The sequence below is a fragment of the Rhea pennata genome, chromosome 28, assembly GCF_028389875.1.
Source record: "Rhea pennata isolate bPtePen1 chromosome 28, bPtePen1.pri, whole genome shotgun sequence".
Classification (NCBI taxonomy): Eukaryota; Metazoa; Chordata; class Aves; order Rheiformes; family Rheidae; genus Rhea; species Rhea pennata.
This window is the reverse complement of record NC_084690.1, coordinates 5607937-5625715: the sequence shown is the minus strand read 5'-3', so window position 1 is coordinate 5625715 and position 17779 is coordinate 5607937. Positions and strand designations below refer to the sequence as shown.

Genomic DNA, 17779 nt, shown 5'->3' with positions numbered 1-17779 from the left:
GAACTGTGCCCAGCATGGGTACCTCAGCAGCCCTTGGTCCTGTTGAGGCTTTGGGACTACTCTGCCAGACTCCTGAAAGAGCACGAGTGTGTGAGCAGGTGGCGAGGGGAGACATGAGGGAAGGATGGGCAAAGAAGCATGGTCTCTTTGCTGAAGGAGTCCATAACAGCACACACAAGCATGCTGAACTCTTCCTGAGAGAACTTATGGGTGATGCTGCCCTTGCACAGCTACAAGCTCCCTATCACACTCTTGCAGCTTTGTGCACCATGTCTCTTTTGTTCTCCTTTTCCTGGATCTGGTGTGGCTGCAAACTCTTCAGAATGTACCTGGTGGGAGAAACATCCCCAGAGCAAGGGAATGCAGTGGCAGTGAGTGGCAGGCAGTATCATGTGGGTTGATTGTTATTGTGAAGGATTCCCTAGTTCTTTCTGGATGTGGGGGCCCTCTAGCTCTCTACAGTTTCTCCCTGATCCCTCTAGGTTTTCATTTATCCCACCCATGCTGTGTATGCTGTAGCCCCAGTTCAGTCAGCTGAGTATGGGGAAGTGGTGTTGGTATGTAGGTCTATAAGGGGCTTGAGGCATTTGGGGAAGGGCTGTTTTGACATGCGTGGCTCTGTGTTTGCAGAAAGGCTTCACTCCCCTCTACATGGCAGCACAGGAAAACCATTTGGAAGTTGTCAAGTTCTTGCTGGAAAATGGAGCCAACCAGAATGTAGCTACAGAGGTGAGACACTTCGGGAGGACCCTAGAGCCCTGCATGTTGGGGCTGCTGTTGAGTGTGCTGGGTGCTGCTGAGGCCACTTGGTTCTGCACCTCTCATCCACCTCTCCTTGGCAGGATGGCTTCACGCCACTGGCTGTGGCTCTGCAGCAAGGGCATGAGAATGTGGTTGCTCACCTCATCAACTACGGGACAAAGGGTAAGGTCCGCCTGCCCGCCCTGCACATCGCAGCCCGCAATGATGACACCCGCACAGCTGCTGTGCTGCTACAGAATGATCCCAATGCTGATGTCCTCTCCAAGGTGTGTGGCTCTCCCACCCTGTCTCTGGGAGCTTTCCCACGTTTCCAAGGAGAGGTGCAGCTTGCTATGCTATTTTATCTGTCTTTTCAGCAGGGAGCATGTGTCTGACTAGTCTGATCCCTCCTTCTTTCCCCTAGACTGGATTTACCCCCCTGCACATTGCAGCTCACTATGAGAACCTCAGTGTGGCTCAGTTACTGCTGAATCGTGGTGCAAGTGTCAACTTCACACCCCAGGTGAGTGCAAAGTCGGGAAGTGACTGGGACTGGCATTGCTCTGGCATGGGGGAAGGGAGCTGTGCCTCTTTTCTGCATAAGTGCACCAGCAGCTACCAGCCAGTGTACTGTGGTGAGGTGGGGCCGTGTGGAAAGTAGAGCACTGGGCATGTGTAAGAACTTGCCGTTAATATCCAGCATGGATCTTTTCTGCTGTCTCATCTCTGTTGCAGCCATGCACACCTAGAAGCTCTTGGGGCCTTGTATCCAGGCTGAGGGAAGCTGGTGCTGCCATTGCAGGGCAGAGCTTACAGTCCCTGCAGTTGACCCATAAGTTGAAGTTTTCCTGCGAGCTCTATGCAGCTTCTGTCCACAGCTTTCAGCTCTGGGCAGGAGCAGGGGCTCACCCTTTCACTCAGCCCGGTGAAACAAGCAGTTCGTGTACACCATTCCCAGGCAGGAACGTGGAGCGCTTCTCTGCCATGCACGTGCATGTGTTTGTGCATGTGTGTGTGTGGGGGGGGGTAGCCTCCTTGGGAAGGGAAGAGAAGGGGCTGTTCCCCCTAATGAATTTCTGTGTCTCTTTCCAGAATGGGATCACGCCACTGCACATCGCCTCCCGTCGAGGAAACATCATCATGGTACGGCTGCTGCTGGACCGCGGTGCCCAGATAGAGACAAGGACCAAGGTGAGACCACTTCTGCATTACCAGCAAGTACATGGGCCATGTCCCTCCCTGGACTTTCTGCACCCCAGGGAGCAGAGCTGTGCTGCACTCTGCAGTACAGGCCGTTGTGAATGTCTTATGTGCTGCATGAGAGAAAATTCTTGGTGGACAAAGAGGGTGGACAAAGTGCTTGACTGGTGCATGCAGAAATGAGAGGAGGCCTCATGGCTGCATCTGGTGTCCCCTGGGGGCTGAGGGCAGACTCTCCGACATCCATGGCCCCCTCCTTCTCTAAGGTGACCCTTGCTTGCCCACAGCTATAGTGCCCACAGCAAGCCTCTGAACCTATCTCTCTCCACAGGATGAGCTGACTCCTCTCCACTGTGCAGCCCGCAATGGACATGTGCGAATCGCAGAGATCCTGCTGGACCACGGGGCTCCCATTCAAGCCAAAACCAAGGTGACTCTGTGGGGCTGCCTTTGGCATCAGGTCCCAGGGAAGTGCAAGGGTAACAAGCTGTGCATAGCTGTTTGATGCCATCCATGGCTGGGCCTCAGGACTGCCCTACTCCTCACCCTGGGGGCTATTCCTGTGTAGCCAGGGCTGTGCTTTTGGCCTGCTAAAGAGCAAGTAACTGCCTGACCTCTTCCTTAACCCTGGCAGGAGCCCTCTGCCAGAGGGGTGCATACTTTGATGGGACTAGCCCTGCTGGAGATAGCCTGCTCAAACGCAGCAGCTCTTCTGGCCCTATCCTCAGCTCAGCATTGCTTCCTTGGTGAGGGATCTCAGGGCTCCTCTCTGATAGCATCCTTGGGAATGTATGATTCCCTTCTGCCATGAGGTTCCAGTATAGAGAATGGGGCAGGGGCTGTGGTGTAATGCCCAGCTCCCCATCTGGCCCAGGCTTGACGCCAGAATCTTTGCTTGCAGAACGGCCTGTCGCCGATCCATATGGCAGCGCAGGGCGACCACCTGGACTGTGTGCGCCTGCTCCTGCAGTACAACGCTGAGATTGACGACATCACCCTGGACCACCTAACACCGCTGCACGTGGCTGCACACTGCGGGCACCACCGTGTAGCCAAGCTTCTGCTGGAAAAGGGGGCCAAGCCCAACTCCCGAGCCCTGGTGAGTGAAGGAGGGTCAGGCAGAGCCAGGACCTGGGAGAGAGGGGGAATGTGCTCACAGAGAATGACTCACATGCCTTGTCCATCTCTCTTTGCAGAATGGCTTCACGCCCCTGCATATTGCCTGCAAGAAGAACCATATCCGGGTGATGGAACTGCTGCTGAAGATGGGTGCCTCCATTGATGCTGTCACAGAGGTAGGTGGGGCTGTGAGTCGGTCCCCAACTCTTCTGCTGCCACCTATGCAGAGCCAGGCAGGACTGCAGGGTGGTAACAGCCCTGCTGCTTCTCCCTGCCCCCAGGCACCTTCTTTCTTTTGGCTTAGAGCTCTCTGCAGCTCAGTGACCCATTGTAGTTGGCAGCATCTGCCCCGCCCTGTCCTGCTCCCCACGGGGTGGGGAGTGGCAGGGGAGGCAGCAGCCCTCCATGCTCCCCTCAGCTCACCTGGGGATTGCTGAGGGCCAGGCTGGGGGCTGAGAGTCTGCCTCTGTGTTGGAGCCTGTCCTATGGGGTTGCTGCAGGAAGAGGTGTGGACAAGCCCATCAGCCCCCACCTTGGCTCTTGGATCCTCTCTCCACAGTCCGGCCTGACCCCCCTGCATGTGGCTGCCTTCATGGGGCACCTACCAATTGTCAAGACCCTGCTGCAGCGTGGAGCATCTCCCAATGTGTCCAATGTGGTGAGTCCAACCTTGGCTGGGATGCTGGGAGCTCATCATGGTGGGGTGCAGCAGGAGATGGGGAGTCTCTGAGTTCTGCTCTCCCTGATCTATTGGGCAATCCTTGGTGGACCTCCCTTGTGATGGCAGGTAGGGGCCATAACAAGGTGGAGACAGTGCTTTCCCACTATCAGGGACCAGAGGAATGATTGCAGGAAGGCATCTCCCCTCCTATGGCCTCACGGCTTTTTTCTGTCCTTGGTACAGAAAGTGGAGACACCCCTGCACATGGCAGCCAGAGCAGGACACACGGATGTGGCAAATTATCTGCTGCAGAACAAAGCCAAAGTGAATGCCAAGGCCAAGGTGGGTGTGAAGAGTCTGGGTGGTGGTTCCCTCACTCTTACCTGCCTATGGCCTTGCCTGCCAGTGACTGTGTAACAGCAGGAATAGGACCAGGGCTCCTTTGAGCTCGGAAGGCCAGGATCTGCCAACTACCTCCCTCTTCCCTCACAGGATGACCAGACTCCTCTGCACTGTGCTGCACGCATTGGCCACACCAGCATGGTGAAACTTCTGCTGGAGAATGGTGCCAGCCCCAACCTGGCCACAACAGCTGGGCACACACCCCTGCACATCACCTCCAGAGAGGGGCATGTGGACACGGCACTGGCATTGCTGGAGAAAGGGGCCTCACAGACCTGCATGACCAAGGTGTCTGATGTGGCCTGTGCTGATGAATGTGTGACCCAGCTGGGCCAAGGCTGGGCGCAATGTGTATCACAGAAGGGGTAGCCTCTCATATGCTGTAGCCTCCCTTGCTGTGCATGTGCCAGTCCTTTTCTCATCTTCCCTGTGCACTGTGTGATGGGCTTCCTTTCTCCCCAGAAAGGATTTACCCCTCTGCACGTTGCAGCCAAGTACGGGAAGGTGGATGTGGCTGAGCTGCTCCTGGCACATGATGCCCACCCCAGTGCAGCAGGAAAGGTGAGTGCTGTTCTCGAGGTGGCCAGGGGCTGTTGGAGGATTGGCATGGGGATGGTCTCTGTCTCACTTGTCTCTGCTTTCTCTTCCTCACCAGAACGGCCTAACCCCACTGCATGTGGCTGTGCACCACAACAACCTGGAGATTGTCAAGCTACTGCTTCCCAAGGGGAGTTCCCCCCACAGCTCAGCCTGGGTAAGGCTGGACAAGCATTCCTGGGAGCATGGGGATGTGCCATGTGTCAAAAACAGTCCAACCTAGGGCCAGCTGTGCTGTGTCCTGCACCACCCATTAATCTTGATGTGCCATCTGGGCAGCTCCTACTGGTGGAGTGTGTGTGTGAGGAACTGATCATCCAGTTCCACCAGCTGCTCTCTGCACGTGCTACTTATGCCAGCCTCTGCCCTTGCACCAGCTTGTGGGGCCAGCAGAGGTGTCAAGTGATTGCCCTGTTCAGGCAGGACAGATTGTCCTGTGTCAGGGATCTGCCCTATTTGAAGTGTAGTGGTTTGTGCTTGGGGATAGCGTTTCCATGGCAAGCCCTGCTGAGTAGCACTGCTGTCTGGCAGTTTGGGAAACCCCATACGGACATTTGCATGCAGCTGGGAAGCAGCAAGAGATAAAACCCACCATCTCATAAGAGTCCCCATGCTCTGGCAGCACGTCTCCCCAAAGAGCAGTCCGGCAGCCTCAATAACCACATTTGCAGAAGCTGTGTTCTCTGAACAGGCAAATGCCTGCTGGTGCCATCCCTTCCCATATGGCACTCCCCTCTCCTCCCTGCACTGGCTGCCAGCAGGCATGCTGGGCAGGCGTCAGGAAAGCAGCTGGTCCACATGCTGATCCCCCTACTGGTCTGCGTCACTGGCAACCTGTGTGTCATCTTGGGTGGAGGGTGCCTGCTAGGTGCTGTGCTCCTGGAGCATGGCAGCAAAGATGATGCTCAAGGCCCCATGGTCTATGCCTGAATACTGATCCTGCGTATTGCCAGCCTTGCTCTACCTCAGCCAGGCATTTTCTCACAGAGATGTGTCTGCCCTGGCCTCTCATGGCTCCAAGTGGCTGAAAGCTGCTGTAGAAATTCATGTGAGCAGAAGCCACAGGACAGCTGATACCAGTCAGGACTGAAGCAGGTGGTCTTTGAAATCCTTGCACTGACTTGGCTGGAAAAACAGGATTTTCCCTCAGCATCAGGACTAGTTTCTGTCAGGGAGATGGTTTGAGTGTAAGCCTGCCTTCCACTGTGGAACATCAGCTCTGGTAGTGACTAGGAAGGGCAGATGTGGCCTGGAGGGACAGGTTGGCACCTTCTCTCCCTGCTGGTCTGCCCTGTGGGTGCCAAGCACTGTGCAAGGGCTCCTCTCTCATTGCAGAATGGGTATACCCCCCTGCACATTGCTGCCAAGCAGAACCAGATGGAGGTGGCCAGCAGCTTGCTGCAATATGGGGCTTCTGCAAATGCAGAGTCCATGCAGGGAGTCACCCCTCTGCACCTGGCTTCCCAGGAGGGGCATGCGGACATGGTGGCACTGCTCTTTTCCAAACAAGCCAATGGCAACCTTGGTAACAAGGTAAGCTGGCCTGGTGGTTTTCCACCAGGCTGGAGGTGGATACCCTGGCAGGGGTTAGCAGACAGGGTAGCAGACCCTACTGCCTGCTGGTAAACAGCCGCAATGCTAGCATTAGCATTGTGTCTATGTCCTACTCTTTCTGCAGAGTGGCCTGACTCCTCTCCATCTCGTGGCCCAAGAGGGGCATCTGCTGGTTGCTGATGTTCTGATGAAGCATGGAGTCACAGTGGATGCAACAACTAGGGTAAATTAGAGGGTTGCCTCTGACTGAGGGTACAAACATATGCAGAAATCACGTCTCAGGCTCCCCCCGAAAGCAGCCCTGCTCTTTGTCTGTGCGCTGTCTTTTGTCTGTTCCCCTCTCTCAGTCTTTCCTTCCCATCCTGTCTGGGTCTCAGGGACTCATTCCTCTTCCCCCCAGCTCCCTGGAGGGGGTACTTCTTGTCTGCTCCCACAGCTCACTGCTGTACCCCTGGCACAGTGTGGTGTTGGCTACAGTGTGCCCTCCACCCCAGCCTTGGGCTCTCAGGCAGTGCCAGCACACATGCCCTCAGCACACCTAAACCAGAACGACAGAAAGCACTGATGAGGATGGGCTGATAAAAGCACTGATGAGGATGGGCTGATACTTTGTCCTGTCTTGTCTTTCAGATGGGCTATACCCCGCTGCATGTGGCCAGCCACTATGGGAACATCAAGCTGGTGAAGTTCTTGCTGCAGCATCAGGCTGATGTCAATGCCAAGACTAAGGTACAGGGATGGCCTGTGCTCCAAGGACCCTCTTCCATGGGCAGCAGCACTTGAAGGCTGATGGGGAAGGCTCAGCCCTCTGATCCCTTGGTTGGGTGCTGCTATAGTCCAGCTGCAGCCCTGGGCATTTCCTGGGTTCTGCAGAACCCTTTGCTCACCCCAGCAAGGCGGGAGCAGCCCTTGTGCTGCAGGCATGAAGCATAGTGTGAGGCGTGGGAGCCTTTCTGGGGCAGCAGACCCCTGGAGATGACAGCAACACCCTCTGTCCTCCCCTGCAGCTGGGCTACACACCCCTGCACCAAGCCGCGCAACAGGGCCACACAGACATCGTAACGCTGCTGCTGAAGCATGGTGCATCTCCCAACGAGATCAGCACAGTGAGTACAGCACTCCCCCTGCCCAGCTCGCCCTGGGGCAAGCTCTGATGCCCACCTGCTGGGGTTTCTGCATTGCTGCAGCTGAGCCATGTCCTGTCTCCTTGCACAGAGCGGCACCACCCCTCTGGCCATTGCAAAGCGGCTTGGCTACATTTCTGTCACAGATGTGCTGAAGATCGTCACAGAGGAAACTAGCATCCCAGTGAGTCCCTGGAGGATGGGGCTGACTAGGCCCAGAACCCTGCAGAGGAGGGCTGAGGCTGGAGGCAGCCGGGCTGGAGGCAGCCCGGCAAGAGTCTGCTGCCCTTAGCCAGGCAGTGAGCCCCAGGCAGCTGCCATGGGCTTGCTCCAGGATCAGAGGCTGGCCATGCACAGCTGAACCCCTGCTGGCAGCACTTCCGAGCCAGCGTCGAGTGCTGGGTAGCTAGTGCAGGGCTGGGAATCCGGGCTGTGGGTGGCTGCGTGGCAAAGGGCAGGCCTGCTCTGACTCCCCTCTGCTCTTGCAGTCAGTTGGTGAAAAGCATCGCATGAGCTTCCCGGAGACTGTAGATGAGATTCTGGATGTGTCAGAGGATGAAGGTGAGGGGTCAGAGCTGGGGTTGCACTGCTGGTTGGCCAGTGCAGCAGGCAGGAGCCCCTGGGATGGGCGCAGGGGTTTCTGTGGGGTGGGGAAGATGGGTGGCCCTGCAGGGGTCTCATGGAGAGGAAGAGGGGAGCCCATGAGACTCTTGGGTGGCACCTCCTTGCCTACATGCTTACCTGCACTGTGCAAGAGAGATGTGCCCACACATCTCCATGGGTCCTGTCCCCTAGGGGCAAAGTCCTCACAGAGAGCCCCGGGCATGCAGAGCATCCTGCAGTGCCATGCTCCCCCGGGCGGTACTGCTCCCAGCCTGTCTGCCACTGGGCGCCTCGTGCTCTCTCCCACCAACACCTCACCTTTGCCTCTTCTTACTTTGCAGGCACTGCTCATGTTACTCTAATGGGTATGAAATGTGTGTCCCTATGCCCTGGCTCGGTGGCCCATTTCACCCCACAGCCACTAACCATCTGCACGCCACATCCATCTTCTGAGCCTTGCTGATGGGCTGGTGCTCTGCAGCACAGGCCCTGCCATCCCACCCTGCCTATCTGTCTGTGCTACTCACTGTGGTGTGACTGCATGAACAGGATTGTCCCTCTGGTGTCTCCCTGCCAGCCCTGGGCTCTGTCCCTGACTCTCACTCTGCTGAGCACTGGTACCAGTCCATGCTCGCTCTGTACCATTCTGACCAAGGGTGGGGGAGGCATCTACCCAGGAACCGGAGTGCTGGGGGGTCTCCATGATGCTGGTCCCCAGCCCATCACCCTGGGGCTGGCTCCTTGCTTTGGGAGAAGCTGGACCCCCTTCCCCTAGGGAATTAGCAAAAGCTGAGCGCTTCTTGATTTCTCAGCAAGCACTAATTGGGCTAGTGGGTAGTGCTGGGCAGGGGCTGTGTCTCCAGGGAAGGCTGCACTGATGTGCTCAGCAGTGTTACAGCATCCTTCCTGTGGCACTAGCCCTGTCCTCACTCTTGTTCCCAGCACCCAACTGTGGCATGCCCCCTACTCTGTGTTTGGGAAAGCTCTGTGTTGCAGGAAAGGATTATCTGGCTGCCCAGGCTCTTAACAGCTATCACAGCTCCTGCCGCACTAACCCGCACCATGGGGCTTGCTGTGGACAGCATAGAGTCCATCTGGCCAAAGGCAAAGCAGGCCTGTGGCTACTGAAATCCAACGGCTTGGTGAGGCCAGCAGTGCGAGCAGAGAAGGGTCCTGCTGGCTCGAGCCCTGAGGGAGGGCACCTGTGCTCCCTGTCCTTCTGCACCTCTGTGTGCTGAGCCAACTCTTGGTTTCAGAGGAGGAGCTGATCGCACCCAGGCCCAAGACCCCTGATGCCAGGGACCAGGATGGAAAGAGGGAGGTGCTGGAGTTTGTGACCAAAATGATGCCGGAACAAATGTAAGAAGCCCTGGATGGCAGGGAGGGAGCAGCTGCAGGGCAGGGGGCTGGCCGGGTGCTGGGGGCAGGAAGGGAAGATGCTGGGCGGCAGGTGGAGCACTGAGCATCCTAGGATAGCAAGCACAGCTGGTGCTGGGCCAGCACCAGGACTTTAGGTCACTGCTGAGTCCCGTGTGCCCTGCAGCCCTGGTATTCCTTGGAGACAGTCTGGGGGCACTCAAAGATCTGGGGGTCCATTGCTTCAGTGACCATCACTGTCCTCTCCTGCACAGAGCGGAGTCTCCAGCCATCCTGCAGGTCCCTTGCGTTCCACCTGAAACTGTGGTGACCAGAGCAGAGGAGCCTGAGCAGGTAGGACCTATCGAGGCAGAAGCTGAGCAAGTCGGTCTGCTGCATGCGCCCTTGGTTTCCGTGCAGGAGGTGAGCACAACACACACATCTGCCATGGCCCCCAGCTCTGGGACATTGCTGGCATGCATATCAACTGCAGCCTGCTCCACCACTGCTGAGCACAGCCTGAAGTGTGGGGCAGGAGTGGGGCCTGGCTGCTGGGTGGGGGGGCTGCTGGGGAGCCTCCCTGCATGGTGCTGTGGGGAAGGCAGGTGGGTTCAAGGTCCCCAGGCAGGAGCCATGTCCAGCAGGACTGCCCTGGTCTCATGCAGCCCTCCAAGGAGTTCGATGAGGACTCGCTGATCCCCAGCAGCCCTGCCACGGAGACCTCGGACAACATCAGCCCGGTGGCCAGTCCCGTGCACACAGGGTGAGCGCCCGGCCCCTGCAGCAGGTGTGGGCCCAGCAGCTGTGGGCCCGGCTGGACCATGCCAGCCTGCCTGCATCTCTGCTGCCCCTCAGGTTCCTGGTGAGCTTCATGGTGGATGCCCGCGGCGGCTCCATGCGGGGTAGCCGGCACAACGGGCTGCGTGTGGTCATCCCGCCCCGCACCTGCGCTGCACCAACTCGCATCACCTGCCGCCTGGTGAAGCCCCAGAAGCTGCCAGCTCCCCCGCTGCTGGCCGAGGAGGAGGGCCTGGCCAGCCGCATCATCGCCCTGGGGCCCGCTGGTGCCCAGTTCCTGAGGTGAGTGCCAAGGGGTGCTGCGCCACGCTGTGGCTCTTCCTCCCAGCGCTGGACGTGCATCTTGGCTCTGCCAGCTGGTGGCAAGACCTGTGCTGCTTTATGCCCATGGAGGATCCAGTGCAGGAATGTCCCTGACCATGTCCCATGGCAGGAGTGGCCAGCAAGATGCACTAGAGGCCAGGGATGGCATGTTCCTGGGTAGGTTATCACAGGGTAGTGAAGTGATGGCTGTGCCACCACAGAAAAAGCCCCTGTGATCAGGGTCGTGTGGCATGGAGCAGCCCCGTGTGCCAGAGAGGAGTGTGAGGGGTCCTGCCTTCCTCCTGCAGAGTCCACTGGGAGTGGGCAAAGGGCTCTGCCCCAGCATTGGCGGGGGGGCTGCTGGCCAGTAGGGCATCCCAGTGGGCAGGGTCTGGGTGTGAGTGCCGTCGCTCTGCTGCCCGCAGCCCTGTGATCGTGGAGATCCCACACTTCGCCTCGTATGGGCGTGGGGACCGTGAGCTAGTGGTGCTGCGCAGTGAGAATGGCTCTGTCTGGAAGGAGCACCACAGCTGTTACGAGGAGAGTTACCTGGACCAGCTGCTTAATGGCATGGATGAAGGTGAGCAGATCAGGCTGGCATCAGCAGGGCTCAGCATCAGTGCAGTTCCTGCTGGCCAGGGCAGCCCCTCGCCCCTCATGGGGGCTGCAGTGGGCCTGGGGACAGGCTGTGCTCACAGCATAAGGTGATGGGGTTGGTGCTGAGCACAGCGTGGCATAGTCAGTGCAGTTCAGAAGACTTGGCAGATGAGGGCCACGGGCATGGTGCATGGCTGGGCCCTGCTCCAGTCATTGTGCTGCCTTTGCAGAGCTGGATAGCCAGGAGGAGCTGGAGAAGAAGAGGATCTGCCGCATCATCACCACAGATTTCCCTCTCTACTTTGTGGTCATGTCCCGGATTTGCCAGGACTGTGACCTGATCGGCCCTGAGGGAAGGTGTTTGAAAAGCACACTGGTGCCCATGGTGCAGGCCACCTTCCCCGAGACTGCTGTCACCAAGAGGGTGAAGCTGGCCCTGCAGGTGAGCCCTGGGGGCTCCAGACAGCTTGCTCAGGTGCCAGGCAGCACTCTTGCAGGGGCCTGAGGCTGCCCACCAGATGGGCCCAGTCTTGATGCCCACCCGCACTGCCCACAGGCGCAGCCAGTGCCTGACGAACTGGTGACCAAGCTGCTGGGGAACCAGGCGACCTTCAGCCCCATCGTCACAGTAGAGCCACGCCGGAGGAAATTCCACCGCCCCATTGGCCTCCGCATCCCACTGCCCCCATCCTGGAAGGACAGCCCCCGGGACAGTGGCGAGGGTGATACCACCAGCCTGCGCCTGCTCTGCAGCGTCATTGGTGAGGTTGCCCAGCCGTGCCACATGGGGGAAAGGGTTCTCCAGTGGGAACGGGCTGGATGGCCTCAGTGGGATGCAGATCCTGAGAACCAAAGACAAATCACAGTAGTGAAGTGGAGAGAGCAAGTGTCAGAGGAACACAGGCCCCAGGCTTAAGGAAAGGCAGCATGCTCACTCTTGCTTTCTGCTGCAGGAGGGACAGCCCAAGCTCAGTGGGAAGATATAACAGGCACCACGAAGCTGGTCTATGCCAATGAGTGTGCTAACTTTACCACCAATGTGTCTGCCAGGTGAGCCATGGGTGGGCAGATGGTGAGCAGGGGGCATCTGCTGATTTTGGATCATCCTGGGGTGTAGCCTCTTATGTTCAGAGTCTCCTTAATGCTGCTACGTTCCCATATGCAGGGCAGTTGAAGTCTTGAGACTTTCCCTTACAAGTGCTACCTCTGTATGCATCCAGAGACAAGTGTGACAACTGAATGTGTGGAGGGAAGCAGACCCTCTCTGTGCCTGGGTGATACATTTCTTGTGTTGGCTGCTCCTGTTCCCAGGGCTATTGGGGGCACCCTCTGCAGTGCAGTTTGTTACCGGGCTTGGGGTCAGCTGTCTTGATGCCACTGAACCAGCAGTCCCCACAGTCCCTCTAACCCAGCACCCCCGCAGGTTCTGGCTGGCAGACTGTCCACGCACAGCTGAGGCCGTGCACTTTGCCACCACACTGTACAAGGAGCTGACAGCTGTGCCCTACATGGCCAAATTTGTGGTGTTCGCCAAGATGAATGATACGCGGGAAGGCAGGCTGCGCTGCTACTGTATGACCGATGACAAGGTCGACAAGACTTTGGAGCAGCATGAGAACTTCACAGAGGTGGCTCGCAGCCGGGACATTGAGGTATGTCCCCAACAGCATGCTTGGAGGGCAGCAGAATGAGGACTGCCTATGAGGGGGGACTGATGCATGTGGAAGGCCCTGGCCCTGATGCAGGGAGGAGGGCCAGAAATTACCTGCCCCTGTCCAGGGGAATGGGAAGCAACGCTAGCTGTGGAAGGACTGAGCCTGTTTTCTGTTCCCCGGCCAGGTGGCGGAGGGAATGCCTCTACACGTTGAGCTTTCAGGCAACCTAGTGCCTGTCAAAAAGGATGCGCAGCCACGCACCTTCCTCTTCCAGTCTTTCCGGGAGAACCGTCTTGCAATCCCCTTCAAGGTAATGGCAGGACCAAGGGCTGAGCTGCAGAGCAGTCCCTGCTCCTACCATGCATTGGCCAGCTAATCTGGCTCTTGCTGTGCAGGTGCGGGACAGCAGCCGGGAAGCCAGCGGCTCCTTGTCATTCCTGCGCAAGGCCATGAAGTATGAGGACCTGCAGCATGTTCTCTGCCACCTGAACATCAGTATACCGCCCTGTACCAAGGTTAGTGCTGGGTCTCAGGCACTTCTGGAATGAGGCAGAGGGGGCCTTTCCCTCCTCCAGGCACGGGGAACAGCACTTGCTAGCTGACTTTCCTTCCTCAGCTGCTCCAGGTGGACGCGATGTGCTCTTTCAGGGCTTTGGGAGAAGTGGTGGTGTCAGGGCAGAGTTGCTGCCCTGTCTCTGCAGGCTGGTAACCCCTAGGTCTGTTGCCTTGCACAGGGAAGCGGCAGTGAGGAGCGGAGGAGGACACTGACACCATTGGCTCTGCGGGAGAGATACAGCATCCTCAGTGAGAGCAGCCTTGGTACGCAGCCTGCGGGCCTCTCAAGCCCTCCCATCACCTGCACTCAGGGTAGGGATGCCCAGACCAGGTGAAAAGGCCATCCCTATTATACTCTCACTCAGGGCATGTTCTCTTTCCCTTGTGGTTTCCTTGGCCCTACCCTGGGGTTGTCCTGAAAGGCGAGTGCAGTGCCTATGAGTCTGTGCAGAGCCCTGCACCTGGCAATCCTTTTACCTCCCCACCCTTGTGCAGCGCCCTGCACAGTGCAGCTGTGACTTCCCTCTTCTCCTCCAGGCTCTCTGAGCAGCACGGACAAGGCAGACCAGAAGATCGTTGATATAGCGGAACAGCTGGGCCTCAGCTGGGCAGGTGAGTCGACACTGTGCAGATTTAGATGATGCACGAGGCTCCTCTGAAACATGGCACTTAAGAATGCTTGAAACATGCTGCTGGGCAAAGTTTGCTTTGTGTTGTCCAGGGGAGTCTTGCTGAGAGCTGGTCCTTGGTGCAGCTTGTATACATGCAGTCTTCATTAGCTCCTCTGACAGGCTGTCTGTGCAGGTCCCAGCTAACCTGTGAACATACCTTGGCATTGAAGAGAGCTTACCTGCAGCTGTGCCTGCAATGCAGAGCATGCACACTGATGCCAGGCTGGGATTTTGCTCCAAGTTGTATGCCTTGCTGCAGTTCCAAAGCTGACATGTAGGTGGTGAGCATCAGCCACAAGGGCCCAGCACTCTCCCTACAGCTGCACACCCAGCAGCAGCACCAATGCTTCTCCTCAGCCTGAGATGCTGCTAAGCTGGCCACAGCCAGCCTAGGCAGAGGGACTTCAGCCTCTGCCCTGTCTCAGCTCCTGCTCCTGCGTGTTCTGCTGTGTTTGGCTGTATGCTGTATGGGGGGACAGTGCAGGATCTGGCTAAGACCCTCATGACATCCTTAGCCTTTTTTGCTCAGGAGCTGGTAGCTGGTGCCTGAGTGTGATGCTCAGATGTAGTTTCTCCCTCAGAGCTAGCACGTGAACTGCAGTTTGGGGTGGATGATATCAACAGGATACGTGTGGAGAATCCCAATTCCCTACTGGAGCAGAGTATGGCCTTACTCAACCTCTGGGTCAGCCGCGAGGGCAAGGATGCCAAGAGTGAGTACCTACCGTGTGCCTCTGGCAGCAGCCTGGTGATGGACCTGCGAGGTGGCTGGCTTCTGCTACTGGGGTCTGCTCAGGACCACAGCTCTGGCCCAGCAATTCTGATCCCTCCCTGATCTCTGGAAGCACCTGGGGTAGCTCTTAGCCTTCCAGCCAGAGCTGGGGCCAGTCTTCTGTGCTGGGATCTCTTTGATGTGCGTGCCTGGCTGCCCAGCACCAGTGCACACACCTGTGGTGCATTATGCCTGTAGGCATGGCTGTACTAGCCGTGCCCAGCAGCTGCATTGCACATCCACGTGTGCCTGCTCAGGGTCCACCAGCCACATTTAGCAGCCCTTTCACGTGCACCTTGTGAGTGGCGGGGGGCAGCTGTGTCCCCGGCCGTTGGCCTGCCCTGCCACTTGGTGACACTGACTTCCCCCTGCAGTGGAGAGCTTGTACACGGCGCTGAGGAATATCGACCGCAGCGAGATCGTCAGCACACTGGAGGGCTCTGGCAGGCAGAGCCGCAGCGTGAAGGGCAGCTGGCGCTATACGAACAGAGACTACTCCCTCTCGCCATCCCAGATGAATGGTGAGTCCTGGGCACCATGCTGGGGCAACGGGGAGAGCTGCAGGGGAGCGGAGCAGAGGCGAGGCGGGCTTGGAGGTGACATTTTGCCTGGCCAGGGCCGGCTGGCTTCAGGCAAGGCAATCAGCGGCGCAAGGTTGGGGCTGGACCCGGCACCCCTTGATGGTGCAGGCGGACAGATGCGACCACTGCACTGGGGGCTTTGCTGTAGAAAACACTTGGCCAGCCTTCAGGTAGCTTCCCTGGAGCTCTCTAGGTGGGATGGACACCTGCTGCCTCCTCATCCTGACATGCCGGGGAGGAAGGATGCCCCTAGCCTCCTGGGCTCAGCTGTGGCCTGGGAGCTTGCAGAGGCCCAGGCCTTTCCTTGCTGCGGCTGCGTACCTGGTCCCAGGCGAGGTGTGCTGGCTGGAGGGTGGCCGGGCTCAGTCGCAGTGTGTGTCTCTAGGGAGCAGGGATGGGGCTGTGTGCCGCCGCGGCCCTGTGCTGCAGCACTGCCTCATGCTGCTCCTGCAGATTGCTCTCTCCCCTTCTTCTGTGCTCTCTCAAACATGCCACCCAGCGCCGTCAGGTGTGGGCACTTTCGTGGGTCACTTCTTGTCATTGCTCTTCTCTGAGCTCATTCTGGCCTCTCCTTCTCTCATCCTCCTCCACTGCCTGTCTCCACTGTCTCCACCTCAGCTGAGCCCTCCCAGAGCCACTTCCGGAGCCATCCAGCTCCAGTGACCACATGTCACCAGAGACTGCCCCCACGCATGGTAGCAAGGCCCTCACAGTCAGCCCCCCCGGGCCACCTTCTCCTGCCTCCTGCACTGCCTTGCACACCTCACTGGGTGGCCCTGCACTGCACGGCTTGCTGCTGCCTGAAGAGAGGGCACCATTAGTGCACTGGGGGCTCCCAGTTACCCTCTGTGGCTTTGCTGCTGCTGGCAATTCCTGGCTGCCTGCAGAGCAGAACAAGTTCTCTGGGGGTGAAAAGGGGGCCAAGTTGCTCAGAGCTGAAAAAAGGCTGGGCAAAGCCACCTGCCTGGGCGGGAGTGCCTGGACCAGCTGCAGGTCATGTCAGTGCGCCTAGGCTGTCCACTCCACCATGGATGAGGACCTGACAGCTGCCAACAGCCCCAGAGACACAGACAGATTTATGGGGCCCTGGCTACATCCCACAGAGCCCCAGGGCTGCGTCACATGTGCCTGGGTCCCTGAGCAGTGCTGTCCCTCCCTGCCCCTGGTGCTGCCCCCAGCCTGCTCCTCTGCACCGTGCAGAAGGCTTAGTTTCTCAAGCTGGTGCCCACAGGACTTGGCAATGTTAGCTCTAGGCAGACCTTCTGCCAGATGGATGGGGCTGTGGGCAGGCACGCAGGAGCTGAGGCAGCAAGGCAGCCAAGAGGACTCTGCCCTGAAGTGTGGATGGGGCATTCATGCGGCCCCGGCTGGTGCCCTCGGCACCTCAGGGCCTGCCCAGCTCAGAGCTGGCACTCAAAGGGAGGCACTGTGGCTCTTGCAGGGACAAGAGGTACTGTTGAAAGGCCATCGCTGCTGCGAGCCACCTCTCTGCTCAGCCTAGCAGCTAGGGTCCAGTGTGGCCAGACAAATGCCATCCCCAGGGCAGGCACCCTCCCTGAGGCTGCTCCCCTTCTCCCAGCTGCGCTTGTGTGTGCGTGTGAGATGGCTGCTGGAGATGTCGCCTCTATCTGCCCATGTAGGTTATGCTTCGCTGCAGGACGAGCTGCTGTCCCCTGCCTCCCTGCATTACACACTGCCATCCCCGCTGCGTGCTGACCAGTACTGGAATGAGGTGGCCATCATGGATGCCATCCCCATGGCCGCCACTGAGCAAGATGCCCTGATGGAGATGTCCGACATGCAGGTGTGGTCCTCAGGACTCACCCCTTCACTGGTGACTGCTGAGGACTCCTCTCTGGAATGCAGCAAGGCTGAGGACTCAGATGCCACAAGCGAAGGCCGATTCCCGGGTCAGCTGCTGGCAGACACACATGATCCAAGCCACCTGGGCTCTATGGACCTGGTTGAGGATGACACAGTGGACTCAGATGCCATGAATGGCCTGATAGACCTACTAGAACAGGAGGAGGGTCAGAGGCCAGAGGGGAAGATGCCACCCAGTGATCGCCAGCTGCAATTGGCCGAGGAGCAGGACCCAGAGAATGAAGTGTCTTTTGTTTCAGTTCAGCAGAAGGCGCAAGCCAGGATCACAGCGTCACCTACTGTGAGCCACATTGCTGAGAAGAGTGCAGACAGGTACTAGGGCCTGGGGCACCAGGGAGGCTATGGGAGGGGAATGGAGCTGCATCACCAGCTATTACCCCGTGCTGGGCCAGCTGTAAGCATCTTCCAGCCCGGCTTGCTCCTGTGCTGGTCCCCAGCTCTGGAGTCCTAGCACCACTGTGCAGACAGAGTGGTGGCTCAGGCTGAGCCCCTGGCACCTCTCTGGAGATGCACTGTGAAGCTCCTCGCAGAGCTCCTGGGAGGGACCCTGCGCAGGCAGCCAGGCCCTGCGTGTAGGTCATGTTTGCCACAGGCAGTTTGACCTAA

The 17779-nt window shown here is 58.3% G+C and overlaps 1 protein-coding gene across 8 annotated transcripts in view; it reads left to right on the top strand.

The window, feature by feature from the left end:
* Window positions 1-17779, top strand: part of ANK1 (ankyrin 1) — a 41898-nt gene that overhangs the window by 17100 nt on the left and 7019 nt on the right. For 6 of the 8 annotated variants that reach the window (XM_062596859.1, XM_062596854.1, XM_062596860.1 and 3 more), the window contains 35 exons: window positions 631-729; window positions 843-1028; window positions 1166-1264; window positions 1834-1932; window positions 2273-2371; window positions 2843-3040; window positions 3138-3236; window positions 3620-3718; window positions 3965-4063; window positions 4214-4411; window positions 4586-4684; window positions 4779-4877; window positions 6056-6253; window positions 6399-6497; window positions 6905-7003; window positions 7282-7380; window positions 7490-7582; window positions 7887-7959; window positions 8343-8366; window positions 9258-9360; window positions 9633-9780; window positions 10023-10120; window positions 10213-10437; window positions 10884-11038; window positions 11286-11497; window positions 11612-11816; window positions 12009-12105; window positions 12479-12707; window positions 12895-13020; window positions 13106-13225; window positions 13445-13577; window positions 13803-13877; window positions 14518-14649; window positions 15083-15229; window positions 16930-17485. In XM_062596859.1, the coding sequence (XP_062452843.1) occupies window positions 631-729; window positions 843-1028; window positions 1166-1264; window positions 1834-1932; window positions 2273-2371; window positions 2843-3040; window positions 3138-3236; window positions 3620-3718; window positions 3965-4063; window positions 4214-4411; window positions 4586-4684; window positions 4779-4877; window positions 6056-6253; window positions 6399-6497; window positions 6905-7003; window positions 7282-7380; window positions 7490-7582; window positions 7887-7959; window positions 8343-8366; window positions 9258-9360; window positions 9633-9780; window positions 10023-10120; window positions 10213-10437; window positions 10884-11038; window positions 11286-11497; window positions 11612-11816; window positions 12009-12105; window positions 12479-12707; window positions 12895-13020; window positions 13106-13225; window positions 13445-13577; window positions 13803-13877; window positions 14518-14649; window positions 15083-15229; window positions 16930-17485 (4919 nt within the window). The remainder of the gene's footprint in view (window positions 1-630; window positions 730-842; window positions 1029-1165; window positions 1265-1833; window positions 1933-2272; window positions 2372-2842; window positions 3041-3137; window positions 3237-3619; window positions 3719-3964; window positions 4064-4213; window positions 4412-4585; window positions 4685-4778; window positions 4878-6055; window positions 6254-6398; window positions 6498-6904; window positions 7004-7281; window positions 7381-7489; window positions 7583-7886; window positions 7960-8342; window positions 8367-9257; window positions 9361-9632; window positions 9781-10022; window positions 10121-10212; window positions 10438-10883; window positions 11039-11285; window positions 11498-11611; window positions 11817-12008; window positions 12106-12478; window positions 12708-12894; window positions 13021-13105; window positions 13226-13444; window positions 13578-13802; window positions 13878-14517; window positions 14650-15082; window positions 15230-16929; window positions 17486-17779) is intronic. The other 2 variants (XM_062596857.1, XM_062596855.1) reach the window with 2 other exon arrangements.